The 19,836-nt window shown below is 37.1% G+C and overlaps 2 protein-coding genes across 4 annotated transcripts in view; one reads left to right on the top strand and one right to left on the bottom strand.

Moving 5' to 3' along the window:
- The window catches only part of SAV1 (salvador family WW domain containing protein 1), a 35,417-nt gene extending 19,951 nt beyond the window's left edge, over positions 1–15,466 (top strand). For both annotated transcript variants that reach the window (XM_015453233.3, XM_073997359.1), the window contains exons 3-5: positions 3,513–3,783; positions 7,668–7,811; positions 13,732–15,466. In XM_015453233.3, coding sequence (XP_015308719.1) covers positions 3,513–3,783; positions 7,668–7,811; positions 13,732–13,933 — 617 coding nt within the window. In that variant the 3' untranslated portion in view covers positions 13,934–15,466. The remainder of the gene's footprint in view (positions 1–3,512; positions 3,784–7,667; positions 7,812–13,731) is intronic.
- Positions 15,467–16,425: 959 nt separating this feature from the next.
- Positions 16,426–19,836, bottom strand: part of ATL1 (atlastin GTPase 1) — a 73,327-nt gene continuing 69,916 nt past the window's right edge. The window contains exons 13-14 of one of the 2 annotated variants that reach the window (XM_045396388.2): positions 19,050–19,064; positions 16,426–16,870 (exon numbers count right to left, since the gene is read on the bottom strand). In XM_045396388.2, coding sequence (XP_045252323.1) covers positions 16,760–16,870; positions 19,050–19,064 — 126 coding nt within the window. In that variant the 3' untranslated portion in view covers positions 16,426–16,759. The remainder of the gene's footprint in view (positions 16,871–19,049; positions 19,065–19,836) is intronic. The other variant, XM_015453268.3, reaches the window with a different exon arrangement.

Below are 19,836 nucleotides of genomic sequence, written 5' to 3'. Positions count from 1 at the left end.
TTCTTGTGTGAGAATAAAATTATGCAGCCAGATTATTCTTTTAAAAAGTATAGTAAATTTAACTTTTTTCAAGTTACACAGTTCTTAGTATTAACATATGTATAGATTTCATGTAATGCCTGTGTAATGAGAATATAGAACATTTCAAACACCCTCCAAAATTCCCTTATGTTGTCCTTTTGTAGTCAACTCCTGTTCCTCACCCCCAGTTCCTAGCAATCACTGTTTTCTGTCCTAGTAGTTTTGCCTTTGCAAGAATGTCATAAAAATGGAATCATACAGTCTGTAGCCACTTGAGACTGGATGCTTTCCCTCAGCATGATACTTCTGAGATTCATCTTTGAGATTCTTGCATGTACCAATAATTAGTTCCATTTTACTCCTGAGTAGATTTCACTGTACAGTTGCACCAAAGTTTGTTTATCCATTCTGTTGAAGGACGTGTATCGTTTCCACTTTGGGGCAAATATGAATGCAATCATTGTAAATATCCACAAACAGGATTTTGTGTGAATATGACTTCTCATTTCTCTAGGTAAATATTTGAGAATGGGATTGCTGTAGCATATGAAAAGCATATATTTAACTTTATAAGAAATTACTAAACTTGACTAAGAAATTATAAGAAATTACTAAGAGTGACTGTAGCATTTTGCGTCCACACCAGCAGTGTATGGGCACTGCAGTTGTTCTGTATCCAACTTGTATTGTCAGGGTTTTTTTTGTTTTGTTTTGTTTTGTTTTTTGGCCATTTTCATAGATGTGTATTGTCATTTCATTATGGTTTTAATTTGCATTTCTCTCATGGCTAATTATGATCCTGAGCATTTTTTCATATGCTATTTACTGTCAATATGTTGTCTTCGGTGAAGTGCCTGTTAAAAGTTCTTACCCCCCCCCCTTTTTTTTTTTTAACTGGGTCATTTTCTTTTCTTCTTCTGTTTTTGTTTTGAGAGAAGGGGTTTCACTCTGTTGCACAGACCGGAGAGTAGTAGCTGTTCACAGGCATGATGATAGTGTGCTACAGACCTGAAGTCTTGGGCTCAAGTAACCCTCCTACTCAGCTTCCTGAGTAGGTTGAACTACAGGTGCGCGTCACTGCACCAGGCTCAGGGTTGTTTTCTTACTGTTGAGTTTTGGGAGTTCTTTGTATATTCTATGTCAAAGTTCTTTGGCTAATAATGTGATTTGCAAATGTTTTCTCCCAGTTTACAGCTTGATTTTCTTTCTCATAGTGTCACAAGTGTTTTTAATCTTGACGGAGTTCAATTTAATCAGTATTTTTTCTTTATGAGTTGAACTTTCAGCATCATGGTAAAAAAAAGTACTCTTTGTCTAAACTAAACTCATGAAATTTTATTCTGTTTTTTTCTTGTAAAAGTGTTATAGTTTTACATTTAGATATATGATCTATTTTGAGTTAATTTGTATATAAGGTGGGAGGTATAGGTTGTGATGAGGTTTTTTTGCATATGGATGTCCAGTTATTGCAACGTCATTTGTTGCAACGTCATTCCCCACTATTGCCCTTTCACCTTTATCAAAAATCAGTTGACCATGTCTGTGTGGGTGTGCTTCTGGATTCTCTGTTCGGTTCCATTTATCTATTTGTCTGTTCTTCTGACAGTACCACACTGTCTTGACTACTGTAGCTTTATAGTAAGCCTTAAAAATCGGGTAGTGTGAGTCCTTCAACTTTATCCCTTTTTCAAAAAAATTGTTTTGGCTTCTCTAGTTCTTTTGCCTTTCAGTATACATTTTAAAATCTGTCTAATAACTATCTGTATCTACAAAAACTCCATGGAATTTTTTTTATTTTTTATTTTTTTATTTTATTTTTTTTTTAAGATGGAGTTTCACTCTTATTGCCCAGGATGGAGTGCAATGGCGCGTCCTCAGCTCACTGCAACCTCTGTTTCCGAGTTCAAGCGATTCTCCTGCCCCAGCCTCCTGAGTAGCTGGGATTACAGGTGCCCCCCACCACGTCTGGCTAATTTTTGTGTTTTTAGTAGAGACAGGGTTTCACCATGTTGGTCAGCCTGGTCTCAAACTCTGGACCTCTGGTGATCCGCTCACCTCAGGCTCCCAAAGTGCTGGGATTACAGGTGTGAGCCACCATGCCCAGCCGGAATTTTTATTGGAATGACAGTAGTCTCCCTTTATCCATGGTTTTGCTTTCCACAGTTTCAGTTATCTCTGCAACTGCAGTCTGAAAATAGATGAATATGGTACAATAAGATCTTTCGAGAGAGGGAGAGCGATCACATTCACCCAATTTTTATTATAATGTAGTAATTGTTCGATTTTGTTGTTGTTAATCCCTTACTGTGCCTAATTTATAGGTTAAACTTCATCATAGATACGTGTGTATAGGAAAAAACATAGCATACACAGGGTTATGTACTATCTCCAGTTTCAGGCATCTACGGGGAGTCTTGGAATGGATCCCCCCATGGATAAGGGGGGACTACTGTAAAGATGATTTCAGGAGAATTGACATCTTAACTTTATGTTGAATTTTTCAGTCTATTAACGTGATAGGTTTTTTATTTCTTTCATCAGTGTTTTATAGTTTTTAGCATATGGATCCTGCACAATTTTTTGGAGCTATTATAAATGATATTATCTCAATAACTTGTTTCCAGTTGCTTGTTAATATATAAATATTTAATTAATTTTTGTATGTTGACCTTACACCCTGCTACCTTAAGCTTACTTAAGAATTCTAGGGCACAGCCAGATTACTTTTAAGAATTTATAACTGAAACTGGTTTTACAAGTTCATTTTTGCATTTTTTTTTTTAAGATGAAATGTCAAATCTTTAATCGGGAAATTTTCTTTTTCCCACTTTTCTTTTGGCAGAATACATACTTAAGTAGCTTTACTACTACAGGCTGATTATCCCTTACCCCAAAATGCTTAAGACCAGCAGTGTTTGAGATTTGGGATTTTTTTTTTATTTTGGAATATTTGTATATATATAATGAGATATCATGGGAAGAAATCCCAAGTCTGAACATGAAATTCATTTATGTTTCGTATATACCTTCTACACATAGCCTGAAGGTAATTTTATATAATATTTTAAATAATTTTGTGCATAAAAGTTTGGACTGAATTTTGACTATGACTCATCACATAAAGTCAGGTGTGGAATTTTCTACTTGTGGCAACATGTCAGCTCTCAAAAAGTTTTGGATTTTGGAGCATTTCAAATATCAGATTTTTGGATTAGGGATGCTCAACCTGTAGTTAAATGTTTATATGGCCTGTTGATGGAAGCATCAGCCAGAAACCCTCCACAATTTCAAAGTCTAGTTCCTCCCCATTTTTATAATTAATTAGTAGTAATACTGATTAGTTTTATGAAAACCATCATAATGGACATAATCATGAATTTAAATAGAAGAGTACAATCAGGATAGTTAATGTCATGACTTTGCTAGCTGACACATTTTTTACATTGAATAATTGTTCTGTTTCTTCTCTGTCATTTTCTCTTTTCCCATAGGTATTGGGAGAGTTGCTGCTACATCTTTAGGAAATTTGACTAACCATGGTTCTGAAGATTTACCCCTTCCTCCTGGCTGGTCTGTGGACTGGACAATGAGAGGGAGAAAATACTATATAGATCATAACACAAATACAACTCACTGGAGCCATCCTCTTGAGCGAGAAGGGCTTCCTCCTGGATGGGAACGAGTTGAGTCATCGGAATTTGGAACGTATTATGTAGATCACACAAATAAGAAGGCTCAGTACAGGCATCCCTGTGCTCCTAGGTAGAGTATCAACTTTATTTTCCACTTTTAGTTTCGGGATTGTCTAATGTTAGATTTTGGACTGGTATTTTCATCCAAGAGAAAAGCATCCTAAAGCTTGAGACCTGAAAGCCTTACATTTCAAAATTTACACTTTTCTCTGAACATATGTTTAGCAATAAATGACTTTAATAAGTTAAAAAAGTACTTTTTAAACTACCTCAAAATCAGGGTCATTGTTCTTATGATCAGATTCTGCTATAATAATGCCAGAATGTTTTTGTTATAGGTGTCCAGAAAATGAAATAATTAAGGCTTCTGCCTTCTTACACTTAAATTTTTACAAATAATACAGACCTACCCCCTAAGTCACAATGCACAATTGAATTACAACATTTTGCTGTTTTTATTCAATTTCAGACATGATTGTATGTTCTGTTTCTTGCTATTACTAGACAAGAAAGTGAAAATTGGGACTGAACAAAACATCCCATATCTGTTTAATAAATATAGCCAGTAATTCTTTGTGCTATTTTGATTGATACTGGGCCGGGTAGATCTGCTTTGTTGCCAGACTTTTAGCTCTTTGCTGCCTGATACTGTAGCCAGTTGTCATATGTGGCTGTTGAGCACTTGAATGTGATTAATATAAATTGAGATGTGCTGTAAGTGTAAATACACACTGGATTTCAAAGTACATAAAAACTAGTATTAGTTTAGTAATGAAGTTGCAAATATTTCAAATTAACCACATGTGAGCTTCAAAAGCTGAGCCACAAGATTAAGAATGAGTAAAATATCATCTGCATTTTGATAAATGTTGCTTAGTGTCATCTGGCATAATACAGTTTTTTGGTTACAGTGGACATTTGTATTTTCTTAGAACCATTAAAATAGTTATGAATATATGTTTTAGTATTACCAAGTGGAAAACTAAGCTTTGTCATTATTGTGTTGTTTTAATTATTTTACATATTTGGATTTATTAATTCAACTTTGAAAATCTGTTTTTTCCCATGATTCCATGTAGTGGCACCCAATCAGTGTTTATTCAACTACTGAGGTTGTTGTCCTTTGAAAGAATCAAACTTGTGGTGTGGTCATCAGGTGGCAATGATGGTTGCAGTCCAGATAACCAGATTTGAGAGTTTACTTTTCTGTTCATCACTGACATGGTTTGGCTCTGTGTTGTCTCCCAAATCTCATCTCAAATTGTAATCCGCATGTGTTGAGGGAGGGACCTGGTGGGAGGTGATTGAATCATGGGGGCCGTTTCCCCCATGTTGTTCTGGTAGTGAGTTCTCACGAGATCTGATGGTTTAAAAGCATGTGGCAGTTCCCCCTTCTCTCTCCTGCTGCCATGTAAGATGTCCCTTGCTTCCCTTTCACCTTCTGCCATAATTGTAAGTTTCCTGAGGCCTCCCAGTTATGGAACTGTGGGTCGATTAAACCTCTTTTGTTTATAAATTACCCAGTTTGAGGTAATTATTTATAGCAGTGTGAAAATAGACTGAACAATCATCATTAACCTTATGTTATTACATAACTTTAATAGTTTTTTTAAAGCAATTTCATAATTAATTAATTTACTTCTCTCGGCAACTTGGTAGAAGTTGAACATGAGAGAATAAACGCTGCCCTTAAGCTCACATATGTAGTATTAATAACTGTCTGGTTGTCTATCTTAGGCCAATCCTTATACAGAATTCTTGACTTACGTTAGGTCATTTAATCCTGAGAACAACCACCTGTGGTATGAATTTATTATTCCACTTTAAAAGTATGGAGGCTGAGGCTTAGAGAGTGGAGGAGTTTTGCCTATATTTGCATAGTTTGTAAGTGTTAAAACTGAGGTTCAAATCCAGGTATACCTGACTTCAAAGTCCCAATTCTTCCCCACCCCAATTGTACTATCAAAGAATATTTTCCTTTGAACCTATTTAGGAAAGAAGAGTTGAAGATAGAATTCAGTGCCATTTGCACATTGATCTTTTAAAATCGTTAACCACAGCATAATCTAACCTTATTTTAATCCCAGTTTATAAACAGTGACCTTTTCTAATATACACGTGCATTTTTTTCTCCCCACTGTTATATATACCACATTTTCTTTTTTTTCTCCCTAACTTTTATTTTAGGTTCAGGGGTACATGTGCACGTTAACATGGGTAAACTGCATGGCTTGGGGATTTGGTACAGATTATTTTATCATTCAGGTAATAAGCATAGTACCTGATAAGTAGTTTTTCTTTTCTTTCTTTTTTTTTTTTTCCTGAGATGGAGTTTTGCTCTTTTTGCCCAGGCTGGAGTGCAATGGCGCAATCTCAGCTCACCACAACCTCCGCCTCCCAGGTTCAAGCAATTCTCCTGCTTCAGCCTTCTGAGTAGCTGGGATTACAGGCATGCATCACCACACCTGGCTCAGTTTTGTATTTTTAGTAGAGATGGGGTTTCTCCATGTCGGCCAGGCTGGTCTCGAACTCCCGACCTGAGGTGCTCCTCCCACCTCGGCCTCCCAAAGTGCTGGGATTACAGGCGTGAGCCACCACACCCAGTCCCTGATAGGTAGTTTTTCAGTCCTCATGCTTCTCCGATCCTCTTCCCACAAGTAGACCTCAATGTCTATTGTTCCCTTCTTTGTGTCCATGTGTACTCAGTGTTTAGCTCCTACCTATCAACATGTGGTATTTAGTTTTCCTGCATTAATGCACTTAGGATAATGGCCTCCAGTTCCATCAATGTTGCTGTAAAGGACATGCTCTTGTTCTTTTTTATGGCTGGGTAGTATTCCGTGGTGTCTGTGTACCACATTTTCTTTATCCAGCCCACCATTGATGGGCATTTAGGTTGATACCATATCTTTGTTATTGTGAATAGTGCTGCAGTTAACATGTGCGTGCATATTTCTTTATGGTAGAATGATTTCTATCCCTTTGTAGAAATAGTCCCAGTAATGGGACTGCTGGACTGAATGGTAGTTCTAAGTTCTTTGAAAAATCTCCCAATTGCTTTCCACTGTGACTGAACTAATTTATATTCCCACCAGCAGTGTATAAGCATTCACTTTTCTTTGCAACCATACCAGCATCTATTATTTTCTGACTTTTTAATAATAGCCATTCTGACTGATGTGGAATTGTATTTATTTCATTGTGGTTTTGATTTGCATTTCTCTAATAATCAGTGATGATGAGCATTTTTTAATATGCTTGTTGGCCACATATACACATAAATCTTTGTGTTTGAAGGCGAAGACCCCTTTCAGTCTGAAATAGACCCTTTTGGCCTCCTCGAGTTCAGTTATTAACCTTCAGGTGGTTCAGTGCTTTCCTTACACTTTCCCATATAATATGTCCGCTTCCCACAGCATACACAGGCTGTTAGAACTAAAGCATTTATTTATTTTTTATCTCTGTGACTTAAAATAGGTTCTAATCAACTCTGACTCCCATATGTTCTCTTGATTTGGCAAAAGTTGAAAAGTTATCTACATTGGATAGAGATATTTCCAACACAATACTCACTGCTGCCTCACTACATATCCCAACTCCCATTTTCAGCCTACAGGAGGAAGGAAACATCCTTTCTTAGAAACTGTCAACCTTTCTGATACGAATTTACAGCTGATAACTATTTCTTGTGGGGATTTGCTATTCTAGTTTTAAGTCTTTGTGTAAAGGTTAAAACTTAGTTCCAGCTTTTTCATATCCTCCTTTGAACCTGTTTTTGAAAAGACTAAATACCAGCCAGAAGAAATGTCTTTAAAATACATTACCTTTTAGGTGGTATAAGTCAGTTTGGGCAGAAGGTACACTGAAAAATGCCTAAGTATTATTTGTTCTTTATAATTTCTTGTTTAGATTTTAGGACGTTTATCCTAAAGAATGTCACTCCTCTCTTCTTAGTGTACCTCGGTATGATCAACCACCTCCTGTCACATACCAGCCACAGCAAACTGAAAGAAATCAGTCCCTTCTGGTACCTGCAAATCCATATCATACTGCAGAAATTCCTGACTGGCTTCAGGTTTACGCTCGAGCCCCTGTGAAGTAAGTACATTTACAGCACAAATTTGTTTGAGGAGTGAGTGAAGGGCTGAATGGAGTCTCTGGGCTGCTTAATCCAAGTAGTGTGCCATATTTTACTCTTAATAATATTGGGCTTCTAAGTAATACTTCACTTGAATAAAGGATATCATAGTTTATAATGTGTGAAAATCATTAATTAGAAATATTAGTTCTTCAAACATTTATAGAATCTTCATTTCTTTGTGTGCAGACGTCTGCTATAAGGGATACAAGTAAGAAACTTACATTCTCATAGGGGAAGATTAATTTGTAAATAAGTGATACAGTACTTGTGATAAAAGTAAGGACCCGGGCTTGGCACAGTGGCTCACACCTGTGATCCCAGCACTATGGGAGGCTGAGGCAGGAGGATCTCTTAAGTCCAGGAGTTCGAGAGCAGCCTAGGCAACGTATCAAGAGCCCCATTTCCACAAAAAACTTTTAAAAATTAGCCAGGCTTTTTGGCATGGATCTGTAGTCCCAAGTACTTGGGAGGCTGAGGTGGGAGGATAGCTTGATCTGAGGAGTTCAAGTTCAGCCTGAGCAACATGGCAGGACTCTGTCTCTACAAAAAAATTTAAAAATTAGCAGCATGCTGTGGTGTATGCCTGTGATCTCAGCTACTTGGGAGGCTAAGGTGGGAGGACCGCTTGAGCCCAGGAGTTCGAGGCTGCCATGAACAATGCTTGTGCCACTGCATTCCAGCCTGGGTGACAGAGAGCGAGACCCTGACTGCCTCCCCACTACTGCCGAAAAGAGGAATGATAGCAGATGGCATTTTCTTTCCTATTTTCGTCTTTTTTTTTTTCTCCCTTGATACCACCTGACTTACTACTGTATGTTTGTGTGCTGATTCTAAAGCATACGAAATATCTGCATGCGTTTTTATTTTCCTTAAATCTGGAAGAATATGTGCCCAGCTGTTAGCCTTGGTATTTCTGGGGGTGGATATGGTTGAGAAGAGTTATTCTTTCTATTGTATGTTATTTCTACTCTGTCGTCATGTTTAATAAGAAATAGCATAATAAGCTTTCCTTTTGGGTGGAAGAGATAGTACTTAAATGGAATTCCTGGTTTCTTACGGAAAGAAACAGATTCCTGAAGATTATAGTCTTTTTCAGTTCTGTGGTTCTATAAGCTAACTATAAAACTCAAGAAAACTAGCAAATAGGTTGTAACTCTTCCAAAATGGGCCAGACTGACAACAAGAGAGCAAGTACTATACGTCTTTACTGCTTAAAAACTTAAAACAAGAGGTCCAGAAGCCTGCTGCTTTCTAGTTACTTCTAATTAATGTTTCTGAAGAGGATGGAAATGGTTAATATTCTGTGTTTTGTTTGTTTGTTTTTGAGATGGAGTCTCACTCTGTTGCCCAGGCTGGAGTGCAGTGGCACGATCTCGGCTCACTGCAAGCTCCGCCTCCTGTGTTCACACCATTCTCCTGCCTCAGCCTCCTGAGTAGCTGGGACTACAGGCGCCTGCCACCACACCTGGCTAATTTTATTCATTTTATTTTATTTTATTTTTTGAGAAATGGTTAACATTCTGTCAACAAAGGGTGAGTGGTTATCTATGAATTAGATAATGAAGAATCAATTATCACAACAAAAAGAGACATTTTTTGCAAAAAAAAAAAAAAAGTGCCTGTCTCTTTTTTCAGACAATTGAGAATCTGAAATTCTTTAATCCTATCTCTTGCAGTAATTTACCAACACAGTTTTTGCATATACTTCTAAAACCTGATTTAGAAACAGATTGTGTTTTCAATTTTTTTTTAATTTTTGTAAAATTGTGTTCCTGTGTCTGCTCACAAAAGTCTATAATCGTTAGTATAACTGTACTCAAGCTAAACTATAGGATAAAATTTTTAAATTTAGGCCGGGTGTGGTGGCTCACGCCTGTAATCCCAGCACTTTGGGAGGCCAAGGCGGGTGGATCACAAAGGCAGGAGATCGAGACCATCCTGGATAACACAGTGAAACCCTATCTCTACTAACAATACAAAAAATTAGCCAGGTATGATGGCACGCACCTGTATGTAGTTCCAGCTACACGGGAGGCTGAGGCAGGAGAATTGTTTGAACCCGGGAGGCAGAGGTTGCAGTGAGCCAGGATCACGCCTTTGCACTCCAGCTTGGGTAACAGAGTGAGACTCCACCTCAAAATAAAATAAAATAAAATTTAATATTTGACAGCAAAAACATTGTCAAGAACATACATACTTTCTGTTATTTCTCACACGCACACCAAAACACTAGTTCTCAGCAGTGTGTGGCAGGGGTATTTTTTATTCCAGTGGCTTGGCAATCCTGCAGTATCACCATTGACTCTGCTCTGGATACAGGTGAAAAAGGGAGGAGTGGGCACAGTGTTAGGCGGGTGGGTGCAGGAGACTTAGGCTACATGGCGATACCTGGAGCTGAGGATGGCAGCACTGTTGATCTTGAAGTCAGCATGCAATGTGGACAGGTTGTTTTTGGTAGCATTATAGCAACTGGCTTTTGTATATATGGGTTATTTATAAGTAGTGTTTGAATAGAATACTGCCCTAGGAAAAACAGAGCAAAAGAGATGCTAAAAGCATAGACTACTGGAGTGGTTTACACCCAATTTTCTGAATGATTTACCTGTGTATATACAGTATAAATGACTAAAAGTTAAACTTGTGGAAGCAGATTTCATGGCTAATTAAAAAGGAAAGAATGGGAGTTTATACTTTTCAGAAAAAGCAGGCACACTTAGGTGATTATAGGCAGAAGGGTAGTAACTATATAGAAGCTACAGAAGAAAGAATTTGGAATAGGATTTCCATTCCATGCTTTGCAGTTTTTTTCACATCTGTGCCCTTCTTGGAGTGCACTTTCTTCCCCAAAAAGGATTTTCTCTAATCTCATTTTTTTGCTTCTACCCATGATCGTACTCTTGATGCTGAATGCTGATTGGCAAGTCAGAAACTTGGCCAGGCATGGTGGTGCGCCTGTAATCCGAGCTACTTGAGAGGCTAAGTCAGGATTGCTTGAGCCTAGGGGTTCTGGGCTGTGGTGCACTATGCCAGTCGGATGTCTGTACTCTTTGGCATCAATATGGTGACCTCCCAGGAGCAGGGACCACCAGGTTGCCTAAGGAGGGGCGAACTGGCCCAGGTTGGAAATGGAGCAGGTTAATACTACTGTGCTCATCAGTAGTGGTATTGTGCCTGTGATTAGCCACTGCACTTCAGCCTGGGAAACAGTAGATCTTTATCTCTAAAAAAAAAAAAAAAAAAAAAAAAGGCCACAAAATTGTTTGAAGGGTTGTTTTCTTCCTTTAGACATAACTCAAATACTTATACAGAATATTCGTGTCTTAAAAATAAGTATAATATTTACGTTTATTCTTGTTCTTCGTTTCCCTTGCTAGAAAGTACACAGATGCTAGTTTAGTTTAACATTGTTGTAGTTCACCTGGTATAAATGTAACCATCTTGAATTAGTAGACATTGCTGAATTGCCTCATAGCTAACTCTGGGAGATTAAGATTTTTTGTTAGGAATTATGAATTTGTTTCCAAGAAACACATAAAATCTTAAGTTATGGGAATGGTTACGTGAATGGTGGACGTTCTAAGACGTTCTAAGGTGGACATTCTAAGGTGGACGTTCTAAGGACCTTATAACTGTTTCTTCATGGAGGCTTATTGAGTATTTCTTACAGTATCACTCTAATTTATGTTCACAAGTAGTTGGAGTTTCCCACTAAAAAGAACAAAGCTTCCTACCAAAGAAATCTGCATCTATTAATAAATTTGCAGCTCTTGCCTGGTGCGGTGGCTCACGCCTGTAATCCCAGCACTTTGGGAGGCTGAGGCAGTTGGATCACTAGGTCAGGAGATCGAGACCATCCTGGCTAACATGGTGAAACCCGTCTCTACTAAAAAATACAAAAAATTAGCCAGGCGTGGTGGCGGGCGCCTGTAGTCCCAGCTACTCGGGAGGCTGAGGCAGGAGAATGGCGTGAACCCAGGAGGCGGAGCTTGCAGTGAGCCAAGATCGCGCCTCTGCACTCCAGCCTGGGCAAAAGAGCAAGACTCTGTCTCAAACAAAAAATAAAATAAAATAAAAAATCAATTTGCAACTCTCAAGTAACTGAGTAAAATTGGGAGTCCAATTAAATATATATACCTTCCAGTTTTTGCATGTTGTGTTACTGACATTTCTGTTACACATGCTTAAGTTGGACAGAAACGTGTCAAAATGCTAAGTATAGTAGCTCACACAACTGCTCAGTATGTTTTCTGTCTCCCTTTTTAAAAATCTCATTTTAAAATATTAGTCCTTTTGAAAGAATATGGTATAATATCAAAGAACCACTGGGTAGGAAGAACTATAAACGATCATTAAAAATAATACTAGAGTTTGCAATCAGAGCTTCCTATTATGTCTGCTCAGCAGTATGATTTGAGAGGCATAATTTTAGGTATAAGATGCCTTTCCCTAATTCAAGTTCTTTATCTAGTCTTAGTGGATATTAACATTCAAAACCACTACTTTGAAGCATCTTGGTCCATAGTTCTCTTCCTTTCTGAACTTCTAGTCACTAAACACTTTTGCAAGAGGTAAAGAGCCTCTTTAGGTTTTAGTGTTTTTCATCTTTAAAATGAGAATATTAGAGTGCTGTCTTCATCAGATACTGAAATGGAACTATGTAGCCAACTACTAAAGGTACTACTGCTAAGCAGGGATCTACTTACCACTGAAAGACTACTAACCGTCTTCCATGATATGTGTAAACAGAATCTTTTGTGAATCCTTCACCACACTGAAGCCTTCTACGGTCTACTTACTCTTTCATTTTAAAAACAGTTCTTTCCTTCTTTAGTTTTCCTGTTTGTTTTTTTAGATGCTATGTACTCAGCCTCAGGAATACTTAGATCCACGAATGAGGGTTCCTCTTCATTTCTCCTTCTGTTTGGTTCCTTGTTGGCTGTGGTGAATAGCATTCCTCAAAAAGATCCATCAACATGAATGATGCAAATGACCATCCATTTTTGTGCATTATCATTTGCAAGCACAATATGGTCTAAAATATTAAGTTCCTGACAATTAACTTTTGATGAACTTACAATAGCACAAAATATGTTCTTCAGAAATTATAGAACCACTGTAGTTTGAAATCTGTGTTCATGGCTATCTGCTGTTAATATTAGAATAATGGGTAAAGAAATAGGTATTCTTTAACTTACATTGAAATGAAGTAATATTAGCAGTTTTCTCCTTTCCCTAGAAGAATTATATGTAGGACAGGCGTGGTGGGCTTAAGCCTGTAATCCCAGCACGTTGGAGGCTGAGGCCAGCAGATGACAAGGTCAGGAGATTGAGACCATCCTGGCCAACATGGTGAAACTCCATCTCTACTCAAAATACAAAAATTAGCTGGGTGTGGTGGCACGTGCCTGTAATCCCAGCTACCCGGGAGGCAGAGGCAGGAGAATTTGCTTGAACCCAGAAAGCGGAGATTGCAGTGAGCCGAGATCACGCCACTGCACTCCAGCCTGGTGACACAGCGAGACTCCGTTTCAAAAAAATAAATAAAAATAAAAAATAAAGAGAATTATGTGTAAACAGCATTTAATAACTCAGATATTTAAAGAACTGTTTTATTTATTTTTAGAAACAGGGTCTTGCTATGTTGCCCAAGCTGGTCTCAAACTCTTGGGCACAAGCAGTCCTCCCACCTCAGCCTCCCAAGTAGCTGGGACTATAGGCGCCACCACTGTGCCCAGCTACTCAGTTCTTTTTAATTAAAACTTATGGTTTGTTTAGTTATCAATAAGGTTGACATTTTAAAAAACAGACTAGTTTCTTGCTAGAAATACATGTTTATGTATGTGTTGTGAACATATATATGATTGTGTTTTAAAACAGATACGACCACATTCTGAAGTGGGAACTCTTTCAGCTGGCTGACCTGGATACGTACCAGGGAATGCTGAAGTTGCTCTTCATGAAAGAATTGGAGCAGATTGTTAAAATGTATGAAGCATACAGACAAGCCCTCCTTACAGAGTTGGAAAACCGAAAGCAGAGACAGCAGTGGTATGCCCAACAACATGGAAAAAATTTTTGAGCTGATTTTTGAAAAATAAAATTTAAGTTTTATAAGAGCTTTAAAATATTTTCACAGATAAAAAATTACAAACAAGTACTTTGGTTAATAAATGCAGCTTCCTTTGTGGAGATTATAAAATTCTAACTTTACATGTATTTTTTATTAGAAATTTTCTTTTATTGAACAAGAAAAATGAGTGTATCATTTTAAGAGCCAATATGACAAACACTTTCAGATGCTGTATATTAGGAACTGCTTTGGTATTCCTGATGGAAGAATGCAGCGGAAATGTCATTATGAACAGATGTTAAATAGGAAATTATCACTTGTTAACTTCTTAATAGCAGTAGTACCTTCTTTAAAAAAAAAAAGAATCTGCAGTATTTAAAAAAAAAATGTTTACTGCTCTAGTGTGAAATATTGTCTGGAAAGGGATGGTTTAAATATTACCATGATGCCGTTTAAATATAAAATAGGATTTGGAACCTTATTGTGATAAATATTTATATATGATGTATGTTTGTCTCCCCCTCCAAAGTAAGGAACCCAGCTGGGCGTGGTGGCTCATGCCTGTAATCCCAGCACTTTGGGAGGCTGAGGTGGGTGGATCACTTGAGCTCACGAGTTTAAGACCAGCCTGGGCAACATGGTGAACCCCCATCTCTACAAAAAATACAAGAAAATGAGCCAGGTATGATGATGTGTGCCTCTAGTCCCAGCTACTTGGGAGGCTGAGGTCAGAGGATGGCTTGAACCCGAGACACAGAGGTTGCAGGGTCAAGATCACACCATTTGCACTGCAGCCTGGGAGACAGAACCAGACCTTGTCTCAAAAAATAAAAAAATGAAAACAAAGTAAGGAATCCTTTTAAAGCATGTTGAGAAAGTATTTTTTGGTATGAATGGGTGACGGGCCTTTTAATCTTTCAGGAATACATACAAGCATAAGTACTTAGCCTGTATGGTGAAGGTGTGTGAAACTCCCAAGTTGCTAACATCATCTTCCTTATTTTCAGCCAGGGCTGTTACTGCATTTAGCATGGCTCTGATGAGACAGTGGAGAGTTCCTGACAGCATAGTATACTGCCTTCTGAAAGACTGGGTTAAGCTACCAAAAATGACAATCAGGGATTCAAAAAGAATTTTTGGTCATTAAATCGATTGTATATTATAACTTTTTAATCTTCTAGGTATTTATCACAGGACTTTAACACCATATATTTCCCTGCCAGTTTTTCTCCCCTTTTGGTTTGATAGTTAAAACATTTTTCATAATTAGTGCTGTACATTTGATTGCAAACAATTTGGTGATACTTCTAAACTATAACTGTAAATCTCTAGAATTCTGTGAATTTCAACATTATTTGAAGTGTTCTTCCGTTATATTTACATGTGTTGTAAATATGTAAATATACTTTTAGCTTAGGAAGTCTTCCAGAATACAAACTGCTCCCAGTTACATATCAGTGAGTTTGAATTATTGAAGAAATGTTGACAAAGTTGAGTGTTTGATTTTATATAACAAGCTTATTAAATATATTTTTGTGGAAACTAAGCGTGTGGTTTTTGAGTCCATGTTTTAGACATAGTGCGGTATTTCATTTTTCTGTTCAAAAGGCCATAGACAAAGGAATCAATTTAATTCAAAGGGGTAATGAAAAGGGGTATTGAAAAATGAAAGTATGGCTAGTGGAATTTTATCACTGGGAAAAGATAATTTGCTGAACTTGTGGTCAGATTTTTCTAAGATGTAAGTTTATATATCTTATGAACTCCCACACTCCTCTAACTTAATTGTTCTTTCCTGTCACTTCTTACTTTATATTGCTACTTAATTAAGTTGTACCCATTTCTGTGACAGTCCTTAGAAGTTACTCTGTTTTGGACCTCCTAGATAAATATTACTTTTTTCATTAACACACTTTCCTTCTTCCTCTAAGTCTGTTCAGTGAAACTCCACTAGAGATTTTAGTCATTAAGAACTAGAAGTTACCTAAAGGAATTAGCATGTTTTGTAAAATAGAAACTTAAGTTTGTACTGATGTCAACATTAAATAAAATGCATCTTGAGTCTAAAAAAAGAGATAAACCTTCATCATTCTATATCAGCACCTCTCATTTTCAAATTCAGTAAGCATTTTTTTTTAATCTTAGGAACCAGAGTAAACTTTAATAATAGTTCACATATTAAAAGAATAAACCTATGAAGAATACATTCTTTGTGTACCAAATGAAAAAATATACAATGCAGTGAAACTCACATATACAAAGTGATTTTTTTGTGCATTTTTTATCAAGAGGTTTATATTCTATTAAATCATGTAAAAGCAATAGTTTTTGATAAAGCAACTGAAGGACTCTTAAATGTGCTTAAAAATAAGATTGTGATATATATAAGATGATACAGATTAAATCAAGCCTGCTGAGTTATGATGCTGTGCTTTAACAAATGGCTATGTGAAATAATTTTAACATTTTTTCTGTAGAAATTAAATGAGCATATCCAAACGTGGAATATCACATGGTTTAATGATAACCCAGTAGTAGAATTTAGTAAATTCAAGCAGAACACAGGTACTGTTATCATAAATAGACAAATACTTTATAACAGCATTTTTGAAGAAAAATCAGGAAATTGTACATGTTAACAAAATAGTATAACCATGCATACATACATCTGCTTATTAAACACTGAAGTAAAAGAACTAATCCAGTTTGCAGTCTTCAGAGGTGTTTAGTATTTTACTCTGTTCTGATGGAAGCACTTTGAATGTTTGCATGGAGACATAAAACTGAATATTTAATTGACAATTGGTCATGCACCTGTATTTCTTAAAATTTGGATTACATTTTTTTCTTTTCTGATTGTTCAGTAGATTCCGACTTTGGTGTAGGAAAAGCTTGATGATACAGATGTCTGTGGGTTGCTGCTGCACTGTAAAGCTTGTACAAAGCCTAGAATAAAAGCATCAAGATTATAAAATATTTTATTAAACACACAGATGTAAAATTTTTTTCCTTTTTAGTTTATCATACTGTATAAAATTTAGCATGTTGAATTTGAAATCTTTTTTTATCAATATATAAATTAATACCTTAAAATTCAAAAGTATTTTCAACTCCTCAGTGTGTGCATTAACTTAATCCTTTCGTGCGTTGACCTTTGTGGTAAATGTTTTATTCTCAAACTATGTTTCCTTTTACCTTGCATGCCTCTTGGAGCAGAGAGCTGCTACTCTGCCCCAGGGGTGTGCTGAAAATTTAAATTGTGACTATTAGCAGTTTTAGATGAATTGTAAGACCTCATAACTTCTGATTGGCAGTAACTATTATGCATAGCTAGGCTACTTGCTTTCCTGAGTGGGACCAATTTTATTCTCCATCATTTACTGATACAGCCATGCAGCTCAGCACATATGGTGTCCTTCCCCCAGCACAGTAGGATCCTTCACTTTACATGCTCTTGCCTTGTTTCCATGACTTAGCTAATATCTTACAAACCCTATTCAAAAACATTACCTCAGCAAGCTTTCCTCATTTAAAACTACCTCTTATTGTTCTCTGTGGGCTTTTAATGATGTTTGAATCATAGGAATTTCTGTGTATTGTATATTGCTTTATGTAAGTGTTCATAAATATCTTTGTTTCCTGGCTCCCTCAGCTAGTGTCTAAGAGTTCATCCCATGCTCTGACTTTCACATACTTGACAGTCAGTTACAAATGACTTGTCTGATTTAGTTCTGGAGTTTGTAAAGAGTCTTTGAATATTTTTAAAAGCTGCATAAAAGCTTGAGATCCTTTAAATAGTAATATGTTCCCAGGAAATTCCATTAATTTTTATCATTTGTGAGTCTGTATACCTACTTTCTTTTGATTTTCTTGTTTTCTTTTTGAGTTGGAGTCTCCCTCTTGTCGCTCAGGCTGGAGTGCAGTGGCGCGATCTTGCCTCACTGCAACCTCTGCCTCCCAGGTTCAAGCTATTCTCTTGCCTCGGCCTCCCTAGTGGCTGGGACTACAGGTGCCCGCCACCACACCTGGCTAATTTTTTGTATTTTTAGTAGAGATAGGGCTTCACCATGTTGGCTAGGCTGGTCTCGAACTCCTGACCTAAAGTGATCTGCCCACCTCAGTCTCCCCAAGTGCTGGAATTACAGGCGTGAGCCACCGCGCCTGGCCTTGATTTTCTTACGGCATTAAGTCTGAATGGTACCATCTTCAGATCTATATTTGTGCAGCATAGTACTGTCTTCCATTATATTCTGATTCTAAGGCATTCAATTCGATTCTAATTCTCTAACTTATTTTTTTCTTAAGCTTTGATTTCCAAAGTTGAAATTTGCTTTTGCTTTTTTAATGAGCTTGCTTACTGAATTTTGCATGAAATAACTTCTTATTGACTTGTAAATATTAAGGGGTATTTGATTTGAGGACATAATCCACTTATATGCCACAGTAGAAACTGAGGAAAGAATTATCTCTAGTTATTCAAGATCAGCTTTGCTTCCTGAAGATAATGACTTAAATGATTCCAGAGTGATACTTTTTCTTAGTGTAACAGCTGATTCCTTCCTGGATGCCTAGAGTCTTTTCTGAGATATGTAGTGTTGCTGCACATGTGCAGTAAGAGAAATGAACACTTACTGTACAGGTCAGGCCTGAGGTCTGCCAAGAGAGTTAGCATACATACTGGCCTGGGCCCTGCTTAAAGTGGTATGTATTACTGTCAGTCAAAAGCTAAAGTTAAAAACAACTTCTAAAGGTTGTAGCTACATTTAAATACCCTCCAGTAGTTACATTTCCTCAAGTTTCATAACTGCTTGCTTTACTCTGCAGTAGAGCAGAGTCCACCTTTTCAGAGCTTAAGAATTTTGAAATTGTCTACACATTCATGGAACAAATACTCATGATATTCAATTTTGTGTGTGTGTAGATCAAATCATACATGATGTCTAGAATAAGTTAAATATTTTAAGACCATGTTAAAAATTCACAATTACAAATTTAAATGTTAGAAGTCACCAAAGATTGTTCTAATCTACACAAAGACATCCTTTAATGGCTGGTCAGTTTATAAAATAAGAATATCATCATGTTTACAAATATATAACTCTGAATTTTAAAAAATTTAACTTACCTCATTTGTACTTCCCTGTGGCAAAGGCAGATTAAAAAGAAAAAAGAAAAGTATATATCCTGCTTTATTAACAGCATTATAATATTCAACTTTGCTTACAGTATTAATTTGTGAGCATTTAAGAACAGAAGAGATACTCCTGCAGATTTTTCAGTTTAGATTACATATTTTATCAGAATCTTTGAAGAAGTCAATTCTGTATTCCTCATAGGTTTTAGCATAACATATCTAGGAGGGTTTTGACATTGACCTCAAGTAACCCCTCTTAAATCTTACAGTTGAGACACTATTTGAGACAGTGGCTCAGAGGATCCAGTTTTTAATTCATTTCCCATTGTGCTACCATTCGTTTATCTCAACTAGATCCTTCAAAGGGCATGTTACAATTATGTTATAAAGTATATATAAGTATGTTTTGTTTTGTTTTGTTTTTGAGACAGAGTTTCCCTCTTGCCCAGGCTAGAGTGCTATGGCAAGATCTTGGCTCAACGCAACCTCCGCCTCCTGGGTTCAAGCGATTCTCCTGCCTCAGCCTCCCTAGTAGCTGGGATTACAGGCATGCGCCACTATGACTGGCTAGTTTTGTATTTGTAGTAGAGATGGGGTTTCTCTATGTTGGCCAGGCTGGTCTTGAACTCCCGACCTCAGGTGATCCACCCAACTTGGCCTCCCAAAGTGCTGAGATTACAGGCATGAGCCACCGCACCCAGCCATAAGTATGTTCTTAATGCTGGAAGAACTGTAGCTATTACCTGCTGCCTATAGGTACAGAGACAATCGGAAGTAA

The sequence above is a fragment of the Macaca fascicularis genome, chromosome 7, assembly GCF_037993035.2.
Source record: "Macaca fascicularis isolate 582-1 chromosome 7, T2T-MFA8v1.1".
NCBI classification, from domain to species: domain Eukaryota; kingdom Metazoa; phylum Chordata; class Mammalia; order Primates; family Cercopithecidae; genus Macaca; species Macaca fascicularis.
This window is presented reverse-complemented; position numbering and strand designations above follow the sequence as displayed.